General features: G+C 36.8%; 1 protein-coding gene across 1 annotated transcript in view; it reads right to left on the reverse strand.

Moving 5' to 3' along the window:
* Positions 1–19,593, reverse strand: part of LOC136863514 (uncharacterized) — a 147,641-nt gene that overhangs the window by 73,838 nt on the left and 54,210 nt on the right. The window contains exons 4-5 of the mRNA XM_067139905.2: positions 15,424–15,799; positions 14,073–15,241 (exon numbers count right to left, since the gene is read on the reverse strand). Of these exons, the coding sequence (XP_066996006.2) occupies positions 14,073–15,241; positions 15,424–15,799 (1,545 nt within the window). The remainder of the gene's footprint in view (positions 1–14,072; positions 15,242–15,423; positions 15,800–19,593) is intronic.

Genomic DNA, 19,593 nt, shown 5'->3' on the forward strand with positions numbered 1-19,593 from the left:
TTCTAGAAATAGAAGAATGTGTAAATCTGCTAGAATTTGCTCTCAATAACAATTACTTCAAATTCCACGACACTATCTATAAACAACAGGCCCTCCCTATGGGGTCACCGACCTCAGGAATATTAGCTGAGATTTATATAGATCATCTAGAAAATTCTGAGATCAGTAAAATTGAGAATATTTTCTTTTGGTCTAGGTTCGTTTATGACATTTTTGTTGTTGTAGACTGTAGATTCACAGATGAGAATAACATACTAGAACAGATGAACAGACTGGACCCATACATAAAATTCACAATGGAGACCGAAATAGATCACACTTTAAATTACCTAGACACATCTGTCACCAAGCATGAAGATCACCTAACATATAAAATATACAGGAAACCTACTCAAACATCTAATACAATAAAGCAAGACTCCACTCATCTCAACGCCCACAAAAAAAAGCAGCCTACTATAGCATGATTTATAGAGCATTTAACATACCCTTATCTCACAAAGATCTAAAAAAAAGAATTAAACTTACTCCATGAAATAGCTAAACAAAACAGATATAATAAAGACATGATGAACAAAATCATCCAAAAAATAAAGTATCAGCCGAAATCAAAACTAAGCAAAGAAAACAAATAAAAAAAGACTATGTGATTTTCACATTTAACAACGCCAATATTCACCACATAACTAACATCTTTAAAAGACGCAATTTAAGAATAGCCTATAAAATCTCACACAATTATGCCACTATCCTGCACAACATTAAATCCGTCAATGAAAATAACAAGTACAGTCATTCAGGAGTATACCGAATGAAATGCAATAGTTGCAATGCCAGTTATGTCGGGCGTACTGGTAGGAGCTTTTTTATCCGGTACAATAAACATGTCAATGCTATAAAACACAAACCATTTTTCATCCATAGGACAACATATAGAAGATTATAAACATGAATTTCCCAATACTGAAAATGACATGGAAATTTTAAGCATAAATTCCAAAGGTCTTTTGCTCAATATATTGGAAGAATTCTATATCAATATGGATCAGTATGCCAATCCAAATTTTAATCTGAATGAGATCACAGAAAAAGCAAACATCCTTTTTAATGCCACCATCCCTCTCTTAAAAACATTTATTTAAAGAGAGTTAACAAACAAAAGCAAAAACGCACAACTGAGCCTCCGAAAGGCACGCACCACCACCTCTCCCCTCCAATGCTGTACTAGCTAGTCCCCGGCGTACATGAAGTAGTGTACGGTGTGCTCCCGACTAGCACACAAACAACAGGCCAAGACAGCAAGTAAGTAACAACACACATATTGAATTTTTCATTTAACGTCAAAAACTTCATAACTGGTCCGTATTGAAAAAAGATTTAAACTTAAAGTTGTATTGAACAGGTGGAGAATGTAAACATATTGAACTTTAAAACGCCTTCCATAGACATTCTCTAACAATAAACTCTTTTCGTTCTTCCACCTAGATCATCTGACACAGTCCAACAGAACGCAATTATGAAGAGGGGAACATTCGTACCTTACTCAATGGGACATCAAACCCGACAACTTGACCCTGAGTTAAGCTTAAGAAGATTTTAAATTTATTGTTCAAAATACGCGACTCGCACCTATCTCATCCCACAAGCTTATAAACATAATATCATTACTCATTACCAAATCTCCTACTGATGCGGATTTTATAGAATACAGCACCATATAACTCAGCATTAAGATGTGTTTAATTTAAGATAAGTATGTCAACATTCAGGTAATTCCAGTAGAGTTACTGCACTTTTTATCTCTTTTGTTATATCTCGGTAGAATTATCTTAAAAACTGTTGCAAATTGATAGAGCATAAATTGAAAATAAATTTGATCAGAGATTAGCAAAACATTGATAATTGCCGACTTTGCTCGGGAGAGATGCCGCAAATAAAATAATTAATAACAAAATCAATTTTAAGCCAATTTCTTCAATGTTAATATAACTGAACATACTAGAAGACAATTATATCTATATAATTTAATCATTCAATGTTAAAAGAATCTAACTCATTATTTACAATAGTACATGAATCATATTTTAATTTTGATTTACTATGAATGTGCAATGGATTCTTTCGTGTGTTATATAAATAAAACATCAAAATCAAATTCTGTCCCAACACAGTGATTTGAAAACATGTCTGAGACAGGATTCTTAAATAAAAAACTGATGTTTATCCTCTTACAAGTTCACACAGATTGTTTCTTAGGACTTTGTTCTCTGGCAATTTTTCTGCCACAGTCTACACATCTGTCGTATGTAGAGGAAGTTTCGTTCAGCCACTGGTTGCAACTCAAACACCGAATCCAGTCTTCCTTTTTAGAATATTAATTTGACTTCGGTGATTATTGAAGTACGTAACTATACCTGCTAGACCAAGTGAGCCTTTTTCCAGATTTCTTGACTCCATTCTTCGTTTCAGTGTTCGTGCCAGAATTCTATAGTATCATTCTGCCTCCCTGGTCAGTATTTTGTTTGCTTTTAGTCGTTTAACAGCCTCTTTTAAATTTTCCTCTTTCCACTGAGGCCTTTTAACAGTGCCCTTACTTTTAAGCTGAGTGGGCATGTCACTAATTTTTATTTCTGAAAATAATGTTACCAATGAAAGCAATAAACATAAATTATGTATTTTAAGAATCATGAGACGATAAAATATTTGAATAAAATACCGGTACCCTCTAAATAGTATCGAATGTTTCCAGATCGCTTTTAGAATCGGATAGCAATGAGACATCTCAGCCGGATTTTCTACGGCAACTCTCCCAATTATCAGGTAGAGACGCCGCACTCCTGTTGTCGTACCTCAAGGCTATCGTGGCTCAAAATAAGCTTACTGTCAACTACGGTTATGCTTCTGACCTCTACTGTACTAAAAACGACTGATTTAAGCATTTGAAACCACCTTAATATACAATAAATGAACATGTACTCGCCTCAAGATATCGGCTATAAGTGGCGTAATATACGAGCAAGTTTCATCACACCCGCATACAGTAGTCCTGCCTTAGAGACTGAAAAACCATACACACTGCCATCTAGCTGTAATGATGCGAAGCTTTGACTAAAGTGTATGCGGCATCTGTACTGGATTTACCTTATAACAATGGATTGAATGAATGAGTAGATGTGAGAACATCAAGAACAGTGTCTTAACGAACTGGTGAACATATTAAGACTTTCAAAGCTACTCTTTCAGGCCTATTTCACTATCACAACACATCATTGTAATTTAGTATTAGTCATTCGTAATTAATATAAGTAATGTTTTATTAACTCACCATTAAGACGTCTTTAATTTAAAATAAGTGTGTCAACACAGCAACATTAGTTTCAATAAATTATTATGAGTGAACAAGATTAGTGTCATAACAAACTTGGTGAACATTTTAGACTTTCAAGACAACTCTTTCAAGCATATTTTATTACCACAACACATCACTATTATATGTTGTTTTAATTAAGATGAAGGTTTTCAGCAGCTGAAGATGACCCACAAACAGGGTTGAAACCAGTACTGTTATGTAATGATATTTTAAGTATCTTATAAGAAATAAATGTATTGATTAGGTAGAAAGTTCCTATCTTTTCATTTGTGATTATGTTCATATTTTCTGCATCACATGAGTTTTTTTGTAATTTTGTAAAGAAAATCAAAATTGGCAAAGTTCATCATTAAAAAAAATTACATATAATTTAATAAGACAATATACCTGAAATGAGTGCTTTGGTGTTGAGTGATGTAGAATCCAAGTCATAATTCTCATAATTCATTATGTTCATCTCTGTAACTTACTTTTCATCTCTTTATTACAAAAATTCACTTGTCCTCATTCCCACTTGTCTCAGCAGATATTTTTGGTCATCTCATATTTTCTAACTTTAATGAGTAACATCCTAAATCCATGTTGTCTTCACTCCTTTAATGCATGTGAATCCGAATACTAGTGATGAATATTGTGATAATTTGGTCTGCAAACTATGTACCTTCATATAGTAAATCACAACTGAAAATCGACTACATTAGCTTTGTTAGTTTTATTAGGTTTCCTTCCCAGAGCTGCCAAGGATTACTACAGTGAATGAATGAAATCACTCATTAGAGAGACGGAGATTCCAGGTGTTACATTATATTGCATACGCTACCTGTGTATCTACAGGTCCTAAGAGAGTGAATAAATATAATTTCAGGAACAGATTACAATTTATTAAAATGATTAACATCACATCTACAAATTACACAGGCCTGGTTTACTCAATCTCAGTTAAAAGAACACTAACACACTCTTTGTTAACATAGCGTTAAAAATTTAGCAGCATGTTAGGATTCTTGCATTTATCCAAACATTTTCTAGGAACTGTTAGCTAACACGGTATTAACTATCACAAGAGTCACGATCACTGAGAATCTAGGAAGGCAGTAGCAGAGCCATGCAGTTTGTGAGCGTGCTTTGATGCGCTTTTGTTTGAATACAGCTGTAAATCAAGGCACATGAAGGCAACATTAATTAAGAACTCTTGTCTTGAACGTGAATTTTCTGTTGCTCTGTAGACCAATATGAAAAAAAGCCAAAGAGAGGAATGCGGGCGGGGTTCAAATTTCTCTTCTTTTGGAAATTAGACCTTTTTAGTAGGCACACCGCCCCGCCATTTTTACAGACCGCCTGGCTAACAAACTGGATATGTGTTAGTTTCATAACATTAATCCATATTTGAGTAATTTTGTTTCCAAGCTGCTTTACGTTGCACCGACACAGATAGGTCTTATGGCGACAATGGGACAGGAAAGGGCTAGGAGTGGGAAGGAAGCGGCCGTGGCCTTAAATAAGGTACAGCCTGGTGTGAAAATGGGAAACCATGGAAAACCATCTTCAGGGCTGCCGACAGTGGGGTTCGAACCCACTATCTCCCGAATACCGGATACTGACCGCACTTAAGCGACTGCAGCTGTCGACCTTGGTCATATTTGAGTCAAGGGGTGTTCCAAATTAAAATGCAAATGCTGCAAAACTGTTTATTTAAATGATAAATCTTCATTATTGTCAGCTCAACTGCATCAGTTACACCCGAGTTCGAATGTTCAGTTTGACTATCACGTAGTATCATGCGTGAGCAGTGTCGCAGAGTAGCATACGAACACTACATTCCGCATTGTACTCCACAGCAACTGAGCAGCAAGTCCCGGTGTTACATGATGATGAATGAGCAACAGAACACAAGATGTTCAAAATATGCTTATGTCATGTTCGTGGTAATAACACTAAAATAGTTCAGTTTTGCAGTTAATGTTTACCAGTCTGATATTATTGTTAATTCTCTGAGGGGAATAAAATGAAATTTGATATTAATATTTTTAAGTAGTATTTTCCGCCTGGCTGCTCATTCCTGCCACCCGGCAAAAATTTCTGGGAAGAACACTGTATACCTATTATGGAAAGTAAGCAAACTAGTGGATCCGTGCTCAAAGCTAAAAGTGATGCTTGGCAGAAAATTTGTAGTGAATTCAATGTACGTACTGACGTTAGCCAACGTACGATCAAGCAACTAAAACAACTGTATGAAAATCATCTCTTCCGTTTCTAGCTGTTTCTGAAAAAGAGCTATCATATTCCAAATATTCAAGATACAGAAGTTCTGCATCTAATACACCTGCCATATTTTGAGTTAACAGAGAATTTAACAGCTTGAACCTGGGCATATAAGTTAAGTGAGAGATTAACAGATTGTTAGTCTTAACCAATGTTGATTAAATGCCAATTTGGTTAAGTTCACTGTTAAATTATTTTAACAGGCACTTCAATGTTAACTGAGGTTGAATAAACCGGGCTACTGATATGCAACCATTTTGCTATAGAGAAACTGTTTATATTTTTCAGTCCCCCCTCCATGGGTAGTTACAAAGCCCATATGTAATTTCCTTTCATCACATCCAGTTTTAAAAAATCAACTGTTTTTGAAATTCATGAAAATGTCTAAGTAATGAAATTCATATACAGCTTTTTTTTTTTTTAATGCAATTTGTTTGGGGCGTCGACCTACAGTGGTTGATCATATTATTAGGGCCACGAGGTAAGAATTGAAGAATTTATGTTTGGATCATTATTCCCTTGTAAGTGTTTACTTATTGCTTATTTTTATGGTTGGATATTCTTAATTACACATTTCCATAGTTAAATTCAACAATCAGCCCTACATTAAGAAGCCTAATCATGAAAACTCTGGTCAAGAATTGAGAAAGGCGCCAATTGTGTTACAGTTCCCTGCTGACTGTTGTTGGAGTAACACACGTGATTTATTGTAGATTTGTTTCCTTGCATCTCTTGTGCGAATATTGCTCTCTAGGTGATACAGTGAAGTGACAAGATTAGAATACAGATAATTATAGTTCAGTATATACTTAAAAATACGGGTATTTAGAAAACAAACATGGGGAAAGCTAAAGACCTTTCTCCCAGTAAAATTTCAGAAATAAAAACACTTTTAAAGAATACGGATTATTCTCATAGAAAAATAGCATCTAACACTTCTGTTTCAAAGTCAACAGTGGACAGAATTAAGAAAAAACTTGACCAAGGCACGAATTTGTCACCTGAACGGTGGGTAAATGAGGCCGCAAAAGAATCACTACTCCACGAGCAGAGCGCCTGTTAAGAAATGTCGTCATTAAACACAGAAAAGTTTCAATGAAAGTAATTTCAACAAAGATTCGACAAGCGTGGATCAACGTATCTTCAAGGACAGCTCGGAGGAGGATCAACGAGCTGGGTTTCGCTTGTCATCGTCCAGCAAAGAAACCATTACTGACACCAACCATGATGAAGAAGCGACTATTATGGCCAAAACAACACTGAAATTGGACTGCTGATGAATGGAAAAGGGTAAGATGTTTACAAAAATTGTAATTTGTTTACTTCCTCCCTGTTATGCTCAACCGCACTTGGCGTAAACAGGTTTTGAAACAAAACTACATTTTTTTTCCCAGATTTGCTTCTCGGGTGAGTTTTCAATACACATCCTTGATGACAGATCTGTATTTGTGAGGAGGCGCAAGGGTGAGAAATACAATAGTGACTGCATTGTCAAGACAGTTAAGCACCCGTTAAGTGTCTTGGTGTGGTCCGTCATCAGTAGTAATGGAACCGGCCGCCTGTATATTGTCGAAGGAACCATGGACCAACACCAGTACATTAAGGTTCTGGAGAAACGGCTACTTCCACAAGTTCGTGAATGGTTCCCAGATGGCAAATTTGTTTTTATGCATGACTCTGCACCTTGTCACAAGGCTAAAACTGTGACAAAATTCCTTCTGGACAACAAAGTGAAGGTTCTGGACTGGCCTGGCATTCTCCTGACCTCAACCCGATCGAGAACCTTTGGGGACTAATGAAGATGAAAATTTGTGCTCATAATGTCACGAATAAGATCCAACTGATCGAAAGACTAATCAATGTGTGGCATCATGATGATGAAATTAAAAAAGGCTGCCTCAGATGCATTTGTAGTATGCCAGATAGAGTCGAAGCAGTAATTGCTGCGAAGGGAGGTGTTACAAAATATTAGATTTTCCTAGTTTCCTTAGTTTTTCATGATTTTCATAAATATTTCAAATGTAAAATTGTGTAATATATTTGTCAAAAGTCAATTTTAGATTAATTAAATGTATATAAGTGAAGTTGAGTTGTGTATGTCTTATCAAGTTTGAAAAATACAACTTTCACCTAGTGGCCCTAATAATATGATCAACCACTGTATAGAGATCTTTTGCCCCCTACTTGCACCATGTGATATGAACCTGTGTATAATTGGAATGGAGGAAGTGTAGAGTGTTGTATGTGAGGAAAGGAACGTTAAGGACGACACAAACACCCAGTCCCCAGGTCAGGGATATTAATCATTTACAATTAAAAACCCCTGACCCAGCCGGGAATCGAACCCGGGGCCGCCGGGTGACTGGCGGACGCGTTGCCCCCTACACCATGGGGCCGGACAATATACAGCTTTACATCAATTATACTAATTATTGTGTTAAAGCTGGTAATTTGAACATAATGGAATCATTAAAATCTTACTGAAATTAAAAATTATGAACATAGTATCCTATAATTCTTTCTTTCTTGCTTCTTAATTTTCATGGACACTTGAAAAAAAAAAAATTAATTTCTACATTCGTATGAATGCCATTTCTTGAAACTGGAAGGTATAAGCCCTAATTGTGTATTAATTTATTGCATCAAGATACCCAGCACAGTAAACAGATACCGGTAGTCCATATCTAAAACTAAAAATGTGAAGCAAAAATTAAAGCTGTTTTATTTGATGGACCAGAGATATGCAACCTAATGGGGGATCCAAATTTTCAGTCGTCAATGAATGAAACAGAAAAATCTGCATAGCGTTTATTAAAAGCTTGACAGAAAACTTCCTAAGTAACAGGAAATCTGAAAATTACAAGGAAATTGCCAAGGAAATGTTAGCCAACTTCAAATCTCTAGGTTGTAACATGAGTGTTAAACTTCATTTTCTACACAACCATATTGACTACTTCCCCAAAAATCCAGGTACAATGAGTGAGGAGCAAGGTGAAAGATTTCACTGAGATATTAAAACGATGGAAATAAGATATCAGGGCATGTGGACTGAAGCAATGTTAGCGGATTACTGCTGGTGCTTAAAGAGGAGTAGGCTACTTGTCAAAGTCACAGCAGGGCATCAAAACGGCGCAACATTTCAACCGACAAATTGGCTATAAGTACTTTTATATAATTCAATGTTTTTTACTTAATTTTATACACTCAAATTTGATATAGCGGTGTTAAAACTTGTTTAAAAAAATAATATACCTAATTTGACGTTCTTGTTGAAATTTTGAAGTTTCACTCTTATTTCTAAAAATTACATAAAAAGGGGCACGATAGAGAAAATTTGAATGCAGGCTTGGATACTACATCCCTCAATACCAAAGCACTCATTTCAGGTATACTGTCTCATTAAATTATATGTAATTTTCTTAGTGATGAACTTCCCAATTTTGATGCTTTTTCTATTTTCTTTACAAAATTACCAAAAAACCTGACGTGATACAGAAAATATAAACATAGATATGGATTCAGGACAGTTTAAATAACAAGAATCAATAATATTTTCCCTTGTAGCAGAAAAAAAATTGAAATGCATGTTGGTGTTATCAATTCAGTGTTAACCAAGGAGTATACAGGAAAAAAAAAATAATTGAGTATCAATAACCTCACATCCTCCCACCTTGATTTGGTAGCAGACAAATCAAACATAAAACAACAAAAAGTACATTAAATATAGGTAAATTACAGGAAAAGCTGTTACTGCAGCAGCTACAACAGCATTATGGCATATTGCCAAGTTCTGTAACAAATCAGGGAGTGATTGTTGCATAGCCAGCAGATACACTTGACACAAATAGCAGTCTTTCTGAAGATACCAGCTCATGACTGAGGTTGCTACAATGGTAGTCAAAAGCATTTGTTAATAAACAAACAAAATGACTCTATGCAGCAAGTTAAGAACATAAGCAAGACCAAGAAGACTAGGATTAGGTTCAACACAAAAAGGCTTCTGAAGGATGCAGAAGACAAAGTAAAGGCCCAACAAGTTCAGACTCGTCGCCATAAAACCTATCTGTGTCGGTGTGACATAAAGCAAACATCAATAATAACAAGTTCAGACTGTAGGGTCATGTAAACTTAAAGCTGAAAGATAATAACACTAAAATTAACATATGAATATATCAAATGGAAAGGAAAAAAACAAGTATGTATACCATAATGCAACAATGCCAGAATGGGGAGGCTTAAAAAAAAAAAAAACTCTTGAACATGCTCAATACATGCTTAAAAGCCTGTGTTACTGAAATGCTACATGCTACACAAAATAAGGTATGGCTGCAAGATATATACTGTATGTATCTGTTGCTTCTACTTGCTAGGTTTTAAGAGAAAACAAAAACCAGAAGTTTACTAGACTACAACCAAATTCAGGTCCCATTTATTTATGGAGTGGCTCAATATAAGAATGATACAAGGAATATATCCTATGGTCATGGGACTAATATCCCAAATGCTGAACCTAATCAGTGTGGGTTCAACCCCACTGCAGGTAGATTGTTCGTTTTATAACCCTTTCAGACAGCGTGTGCACAATTGTGCGGGTTCGTATTTTATTTATGTCTGAGCTTATTTGAAGTTTTCTTGGCGCTACACTGGACTGCAGTGCTTGTGCGGGACACATAGCATGAACTTCAGTTTTTATTTAGCGCTTGACCACCAGGAGGCAGGAAGAAGAGTTTAAAAATACAGTTCATCAGCAAGATGGCAGGAAGCAGTAATGCCTAAAGTAAGTATTTGTTCATTGCATTCATATTAATCTAGAAACTTCACTGAATATCAGAATAAAATCAGTGATGTGTGTAAATTGTTCAGCAAACGTAAATTGTGAACTTACAACATCGTACATAATACCATGAGGTTTAGAATATTGATACGCACAATTGTGCGGGCTAGGTTTCCCTACAGGCAATGCATGTGGGAGTGCTGGGTGCTGCCACCAAAAGGACTGTGAAAGCAGAACTCGTACTCTATGCGAGAAATGTAATGTGTAAGATGTTAATTGTTTAAAATCGTTCCATGCTGTAAAATAGAACATTTGATCATGTAAATGTACTGAGCTGAATTATTTATATTTTTTATTTTATGTAAGTAGTGAATTAAGTCCTGACACACACAATTGTGTGGGTTCTGTTTTTCAAATGAGAGTTCTTATTTTGTAAAATAAACTGTAAAAACATGAATTGAGAGCATTTTAGTAAGTTTTTGACGTACAAACAAAAATTAACACCTCCAGTTTTCTATCAGGTCTGACAACAGCGTGCTGCCGCCAAACGGGCTGTAAAAGCAAAACTCGTCCTCAGTGTAGAAAATGTAAAGTTTACTTGTGTTCGAACGAAGATTTTAATTGTTTTAAATTATTCCACACTGTAAAATAGAACATTTGATCATGTACACATGTATATTCACATGCACTGAAGTCATTTTTCTTTTTTGTAAGTAATGAATTAATTCCTAACATGCACAATTCTGTGTGTACATTTTTTTTTCCAGATGTTAATTTTCATTTTGTAGAATTAAATAAAAATATACATATTTAAGAGCATTTTAGCCAGTTTTTGACGTACAAACAAAAATTCACACCGTGAGATATCTTTCAGGTCTGAAAGGGCTATTGCAAAGTAGATGTGTACAGTAACGTGTGTCCAGCAGTAGGATATAATATGAAATGCACCATGTGTATACAAAGGCAAAGAATTGCATTTAAAACTACACAGTTCAAAAAATTAGGGGAACATGTTTTGTAACATCTTGTATGTGAACGTTTGGGTAGATGGGGTTCCAATGGTCGCACAGCATATGTCTAATCGAAGTTATACTGCATCTGTAGGCGTAGCCATGCATTCGACTATCAGGTGACCCCTCCAAACAAAGTGAATAGCTGTGTGTCCGTGTATCCCCATGAGGTACACAGACTGCTGTGGTCATTAGAGCACGTACGTTAACCAGCAACTCCCATGAGGCATCTTAACGAGGTTCAAGTCACAAGGGTCGTCTGTCACTTTGATCCATGAAGGATGGACTTTTCGTCATATTGCGGTGGATCTCAATATCTCTCCGTCAGTTATTCAATGCTTGTGGAATCGCTACAGTGAGACAGGCCAGTTCACAAGGAGGGTCGGACCAGGTCGTGGACGCATGACAATCCCACAGGATGACCAATATCTGACTATCTGTGCGTAGCGGCTTCGTTCAGCATCTGCCAGAGAACCGCAACAATACCTCAGGAGGGTTATTTGAGTCACGGTGTCTGATCAGACAGTAAGGAACAGGTTAAGGGAAGTGTCCTTATGACCCACACGTCCTGTTCGAATGCCCCGTTTAACACAGCAACATCGTGCAGCTTGCCTTCTGTTTGCCCGTACCCACATCAACTGCAACTTCGCCAATGGAGACCTGTGTTGTGCACGGACGAGTCCAGATTTCCCCTGAAGCAGCGTTATGGACGTCAACGTATATGGAGACGCCATGGTGAGCAGTACATGCCAAATGTTGTCCAGGAAGGCGACCGATTCGAACAAGGTTCTGTGATGATGGGGTGGCATCAGTATTGATGGCCGTATGGATCTTATCGTCGTCCGTGGTAATCTTACTGCTGCGGGGTACACTGAGCAGATACTGCTACAGCATGTGTTGGTTGCTGCACACGGTGTTGGCCATGAAATCGTACTCATGCACGTCAATGCCAGGGCTCATGTAGCGCGCATCACCAGAGCTGTCTTGTGAGAACTGGACATTCAAGAGATGGAATGGCCAGCAGTGAGTCCCGACCTTGTAGTGTTAGGTAAAAATCTAACCTGGAATCCACATATAGAAAGGGACACAACCCGGGCCAAGAACTTGCTGTATGCATGTAAAAGAGCCGTTGGAAAGACATGGGGCCTAAGACCATCAATGGTAATGTGGATATACACAATGATCATTTGACCATTGATAACCTATGCTGCAATCATCTGGTGGCAGAAAGTATCTCAAGGAAAAGTCAGCAGTAGATTGGATAGCCTACAGAGAATAGCTTGTATAGCCATAACTGAGACTATAAGAACTACACCGACAGAAGCCTTGAATACTCTACTATGCAATTTCAAAAAAGGACAGGTTAGAATAAGTTCTTATAGATTGGCACAATCAGAGTGCTGGAATGCACAAAGACCCAATCTAGGACACTGTAAAATTAACAGAGTAATAACAGAGTAATAACAGAGGAAGTTCTACACATGCCTTCTGTGATAAATGCTCGTAAAAGACATACACCATACTGAAGCTCTCCAACTGTGATAAAAATCCACCCTCTCTCCAACTGTGATAAAAATCTACCCTGGAGGACTGTTATCACTTTATTTTTGCCCTTATTTTGACATTTCCGTTTGTGTTCTGAAAATGAATGCGAATCCATCGATGTTCTTTTGTATACTACAATGGTAAAGAATAAAGATTTAGTTGGTAATATACCTGGGTGAGGTATTGTTCTGTGGAGTATGGCATACGTTGAAAAACATGTTCCCCTAATTTTTTTGAACTGTGTATAATACTCCACCTGGTGTTGAAATTTTTTTTAAACAATCTGTTTATGTCGCACCGACACAGATTGGTCATATTGTGACATGGGATAGGAAAAGGCTAGGAGTTGAAAGGAAGTGACCGTGGCCTTAATTAAGATACAGCCCCAGCATTTGCCTGGTGTGAAAACGGAAAACCTTGGAAAACCATCTTCAGGGCTGCCGACAGTATGGTTCGAACCCACTATCTTCTGAATGTAAACTAATAGCTACATGACCCATAATGCACAGCCACTTGATCAATAACTTTAATGTTATTATTTTTAATATTTCTTGTAAATTTCACAGGAAACATAACACACATCAAATATTTCATTCTCTGTAAAAACATCAGCAACTTACGATTCATCAAAACTATCAAACCATCAAAATGCAAACAAAAAATTACATTTATAACTGCAATAAGCCATGAATTCATACTTTCAAAGATCTATTAGTGGATTCCAAAACTCATAACGTGGAAGAATGTGCCTGAATGTACAGTCGCTCTAGAAGAAAGAATGAGAGCGAGGTACTGTATGTTCCTCACATTTAATATTTTATCAGATTTAATTTTTATTATCATCAAAGTATAATTCTCCTCCCATGAAAATAAAAACCCTGTGGATATCCACAACAACCATTACTATATGTTCAATTGTTTGTGAGAAAAGTGTACGTGCAAGGAACGCAAGGAACTTATACAATAGCATGTGTTGATTTTTGTTCAGAGCAACCATACAATGTAGGATAGAAATCTACAACTTCCCAAGCAAATAAAAATCAGGATATTAAAATACAATACACGAATCTGATCACTATACTGTAGTGAAATTTTAAATTATGATACGCACCTTTACATGTGTAGGATTTCCTGCACCACTAGAGTAGAACCCAGGAATTACTCGTGGCATCTTAGACAAGTCATCAAAGTTTCTAGTTCTGAGCCCTGATCTCCTTGCAAATTTATTTGTACTCTCGTACTGCTTTATACCACCGTTAGACACATTGTTGTTCATTACGGGTTGGTTTTCTAATGTGCTAACACGCACACGAGTATGTTTTGACTGATTATTGGACGTGGTCCTAGAAGCTCTCGGATTAACTGCACCCGTATCATTAGGGGGAAAGTACTGCATCAAGTGAGGAGTAAAAATTTCGAACAACTCCGGAGGATGAGGTGTCACAAAACTTGATGTGTCAACAGTCGTATGAGGAAGAACAACAGAGGAGTTTAGTTCACTGGACTGCCTAATAGTAGTGGGTATAATGTCATCATTTGTAACACTAGACGCAATAGTACCAGAATTATGAAGCCCGCAATCCCCTTGAATAGAATTCACTTCTTCAGATTCTTCATCACTTGAACATAAGTCAATGACACAAACTGCACTAGGATCACTATCAACTGGTAAAATTTCTTTATATCCATATAATGTGTTTGGTATCAACTGACTGGCTAAGGAACAAGTGTTCACAACATCATATGAGCTTTCACACTTATCAACAGATTCTTCATCATTGGAGTCATTATCTGAAGCACTAAGGTTCACTACTTCATAATCATTTTGGGGATTACAAATTCTACTAGAATTCTTTACATTAAAGATTTCATGAATATCGGTGGGACACGACGTTCTCCCTGCATTAGAATTCTCCAGGCAAACGGATTTCTCAAAACAAAGTGAGTGCTGGTCTCGCTCTACGATACGGGAACACGGGGACCGAAAATCCTTAAAACCATCAACATCGAAATGTTCACCAAAGTCACTATGTATGCTCCTATGTTCGACAGAAGCCTGTCCACCAATAACTTCACGAGATTTCTTTTGGCTTTCACTTGTAAAACTTGCCGCCCTATCCTTGACAGCACCATTTCTTTTTCCTAAATTAGAAAATGTATTCACACGCGAATGACCTGAATGTTTTTTCTTTGATGTGTAGAACTTGATCTCTGCTTTAGAAAGTCTCTTTAAGACGACTTTACAATTTTTCAAACGTCTTTTCCACTTGGAATTAATTCCTGAAAACATACACAAAGTTATTGATGCAATGTATGGATATTTGGCATAAAATGGTAGTTTACTAAAAACATTAACACATTAAGACAAATATGAAACTATATCTAGAAAAGAAAGTAGTAGTAGTAGTAGTAGTAGTAGTAGTAGTAGTAGTAGTAGTAAAAATTGAAATGTTCATCAATACCCCTTCTTGGTATCCTCTTGAAATGCCTTGATGGAAAAGTGTATGAGTGAACCCACTTAACAGGCTGGCCATTTTCCTTGGGAGGCTTCCATGTCACAGGCCATACCTCATTTACATTCCTGTCTCGAGTACGGGGGGAGGACTCGGAGGTTCCAGAGCAGTAACGTTCAGTGCGTTCCAACAGTGTTTCAAATATTGTCTCCGAATTTCGTATCTTCTTACTCAAAACCATACCCAAAGGAGATGACACAGGAATAGTGGCATATCGAACAGATGTGCTACTTCGTGTTTTGAACTGTGGCATATGCTTCTCAGCACACTGTGACGTTTGTACACTGGAGGAACTTTGCAATTCAAAATAATTAAGAAACATGTCCTAAAACAAAAGAACAATACATAAGGATTAGTTTATAAAGATCTAAGAACAAGATTCAGAAAGAAAAAACACTTGCAAGAAATTTTATACAGAAAACTACTCATTTTCAGAAGGTTCCAAATATATCATTCAGCTTCATTAACATATTCCTCCTTCCAGACTTAATATGAGGCTTTGGCACAAGGTTAGGTAACAGAAACAGAAAACGGCAGGCATTTACATAACACAGTGGGTAAATTTGCTGATGAGGATTAAAAACAATAGCTGAATGTATACATACTCTGTTAGAAATAAATGTGAAAGAAAGGTAGGTATTAAAATTAGGACTATTAGGCAGTACCATATGGCTGATAAAACAGGCATGAGGGAGTTTTAACTATGATCGCTGGAAAATGGTAAATAAAAATGTAAACAGACTCTGGGATGGGTTTAAAGCAATTGTTGAGGAATGTGAAAATAGGTTTGTTCCCTTAAAACGTGGTAAGGAATGGTAAGGATTCACTATATTATAACACAAAAGTAAAGAGACTAAGAAGGAGTTGCAGATTGGAAAGAAATGGTAGAAATGGTTATGGAAGTAAGGAGAAATTGAAGGAACTTAGTAGGAAATTGAATCTAGTAAAGAAGTCGGCTAAGGTTAACATGATGGCAAGCATAACTGGTGGTCATACAAATTTTAGTGAAAAATGGAAGAGTATGTATAGGTACTTTACGGCAGAAACAGGTTCAAAGAAGGACATTCCAGGAATCATTAATGAACAAGGGGAGTGTATATGCAAGGATCTTCAAAAGGCAGAAGTATTCAGTCAGCAGTATGTAAAGATTGTTGGTTACAAGGATAATGTCCAGATAGGGGATGTGAGTAACACTAAAGAAGTATTAAAATTTACCTATGATAACAATGACATTTACAGTAAGATACAAAAGTTGAAAACCAGAAAAGCAGCTGGAATTGATAAGATTTCTGGGGATATACTAAAGGCAATGGGATGGGATATAGTACCATATCTGAAATACCTATTTGATTATTGTTTGGTTGAAGGAGCTATACCAAATGAATGGAGAGTTGCTATAGTAGCCCATGTATATAAAGGAAAGGATGATAGACATCAAGGTGAAAATTACAGGCCAGTCAGTTTGACATGCATTGTATGTAAGCTCTGGGAAAGCATTCTTTCTGATTATATTAGATATGTTTGCAATATTAATAACTGGTTTGACAGAAGGCAGTTTGGGTTTGCAAAAGGTTATTCCACTGAAGCTCAGCTTGTAGGATTTCAGCAAGATATAGCAGATATCCTGGATTCAGGAGGCCAAATGGACTGTATTGGGATTGAGTTATATAAGGCATTTGATAGGGTAGATCATGGAAGACTACTGGCAAAAATGAGCGCAATTGGACTAGAAAAAATAGTGACTGAATGGGTGGCTATATTTCTAGAAAATGTAACTCAGAGAATTAGAGTAGGCAAAGCTCTATCTGACCCTGTAATAATTAAGAGGGGAATTCCTCAAGGCAGTATTATTGGACCTTTATGTTTTCTTATATATATCAATGATATGTGTAAAGAATTGGAATCAGAGATAAGGCTGTTTGCAGATGATGTTATTCTGTACAGAGTAATAAATAAGTTACAAGATTGTGAGCTACTGCAAAATGACCTCGATAATGTTGTGAGATGGACAGTAGGCAATGGTATGATGATAAACGGGGTTAAAAGTCAGGTTGTGTGTTTCACAAATAGGAAAAGTCCTCTCAGTTTTAATTACTGCGTTGATGGGGTGAAAGTTCCTTTTGGGGATCATTGTAAGCACCTAGGTGTTAATATAAGAAAAGACCTTCATTGGGGTAATCACATAAATATGATTGTTAATAAAGGGTACAGATTTCTGCACATGGTTATGAGGGTATTTAGGGGTTGTAGTAAGGATGTAAAGGAGAGGGCATATAATTCTCTGGTAAGACCCCAACTAGAGTATGGTTCCAGTGTATGGGACCCTCACCAGGATTACTTGATTCAAGAACTGGAAAAAATCCATAGAAAAGCAGCTCAACTTGTTCTGGGCGATTTCCAACAAAAGAGTAGCGTTACAAAAATGCTGCAAAGTTTGGGCTGGGAAGATTTGGGAGTAAGGAGACAAGCTGCTCGATTAAATAGAACGTTCCGAGCTGTCAGAGGAGAGATGGCATGGGAGGACATCAGTAGACGAATAAGTTTGAGTGGTGTCTTTAAAAGTAGGAAAGATCACAATATGAAGATAAAGTTGGAATTCAAGAGGACAAATTGGAGGCAAATATTCCTTTATAGGAAGGGGAGTTAGGGATTGGAATAACTTACCAAGGGAAATGTTCAATTATTTTCCAATTTCTTTGCGATCATTTACGAAAAGGCTAGGAAAACAACAGATAGGGAATCTGCCACCTGGGCGACTGCCCTGAATGCAGATCAGTAGTGATTGATTGATTGATTGATTGATAATTAGGGCAAATGTTTGGTAAAAGCTATAATCTGATGCCCATGTGGGAAATCTACTGCATGCACAACTAATGTAAAATACCAGGACAATACGATACATTACACATTCACACCTGCTTTGGGTATAGGGTTTGTACAACTGTCACATTACTTTTCTCAGAATTGATAGCATATTAAGGGCAAACATTAACTACGGTTGATTATGCATAACAGTGATAATGTATATGTTACAAAATTGTTCATCATCATCATCATCATAGTCATCATCATCATAGTCATCATCACCACCATTGATTTCCCTAATCCAGCTCCTGTCAGTTTGAGATGTTTAGTGCACCTTTCCATCTTCCTCTATCGAAGCACCATCATTCCTCTTTAACTGTGTTCCGATCCAGGTTTCTTCAAATTATACTATTCTTGATCAATTTCAACCATTCTTCATCATTCACCAACCTTCTCTTTCCAGAATTAATGTGAGACTTTGGAACAAGGTTAGGTAACAGAAATAGAAAAATGCAGGTGTTTGCATAACACAATGTGAAGAGGGTTTAAAAATGATAGCTTAATGTATACATACTTAGTTTAATTAGGGCCTTAGCCTGGGTCTTCCTCTTCCCCGCCTAATTCTCTATGCCTTATCTATAAAAATTTTAAAACTTAAACTAAAATGAGGCACTGACTTAAAAGTAAAATTATATACTGTACTGTATATTATTCAATTGAAAAGTTATAAAACCTATTAAAATGAACATAATCATGAGAATAAAAGCATACTTCAATATACAAAGTGAAAAAGAAAGAATTAAAATAAAACATTCTTAAAAATGGTAGACAAGCCATTGTCCCTCATGAAGCCAATACTGAGGTCTACTGACTGTTCATCATCCTGTAAATGAGGGAAAGGGGTACTTGGAAGTTTGAGACTACGGCGCAGATCAGCCAGGTCCGTGCACTCCGTAAGGATGTCTTCTACGATCAGATGGTCGCTGCAAGTACACATCAAGGTGGGGCTTCTCCCTTCAATATGTAGGAGTGCGTTGCTATACCGTGGCTGATCCTCAGATGGCACAATGCCACTGCTTCCTTCTGGGAGACCCGATGGAAAGTCTTCCTGGCCTTTGTTGATCCTTTGATTGCTTTCAGATTGTTGGAAAGAGGAGTGGATTGACACTCCTTCTCCGAGTGCAACATTAACAGATAGACATGATACTGTATGGGCTTTTGTGCTTATGCCATGTCAAGAAAATAAGGTGAAATGATTTACATTTCGCAGAGAACTATGCACTGCGTCATCAGACATCATGAACCTCAGATCAT

This window comes from Anabrus simplex, chromosome 2, assembly GCF_040414725.1.
Source record: "Anabrus simplex isolate iqAnaSimp1 chromosome 2, ASM4041472v1, whole genome shotgun sequence".
Lineage (NCBI taxonomy): Eukaryota > Metazoa > Arthropoda > Insecta > Orthoptera > Tettigoniidae > Anabrus > Anabrus simplex.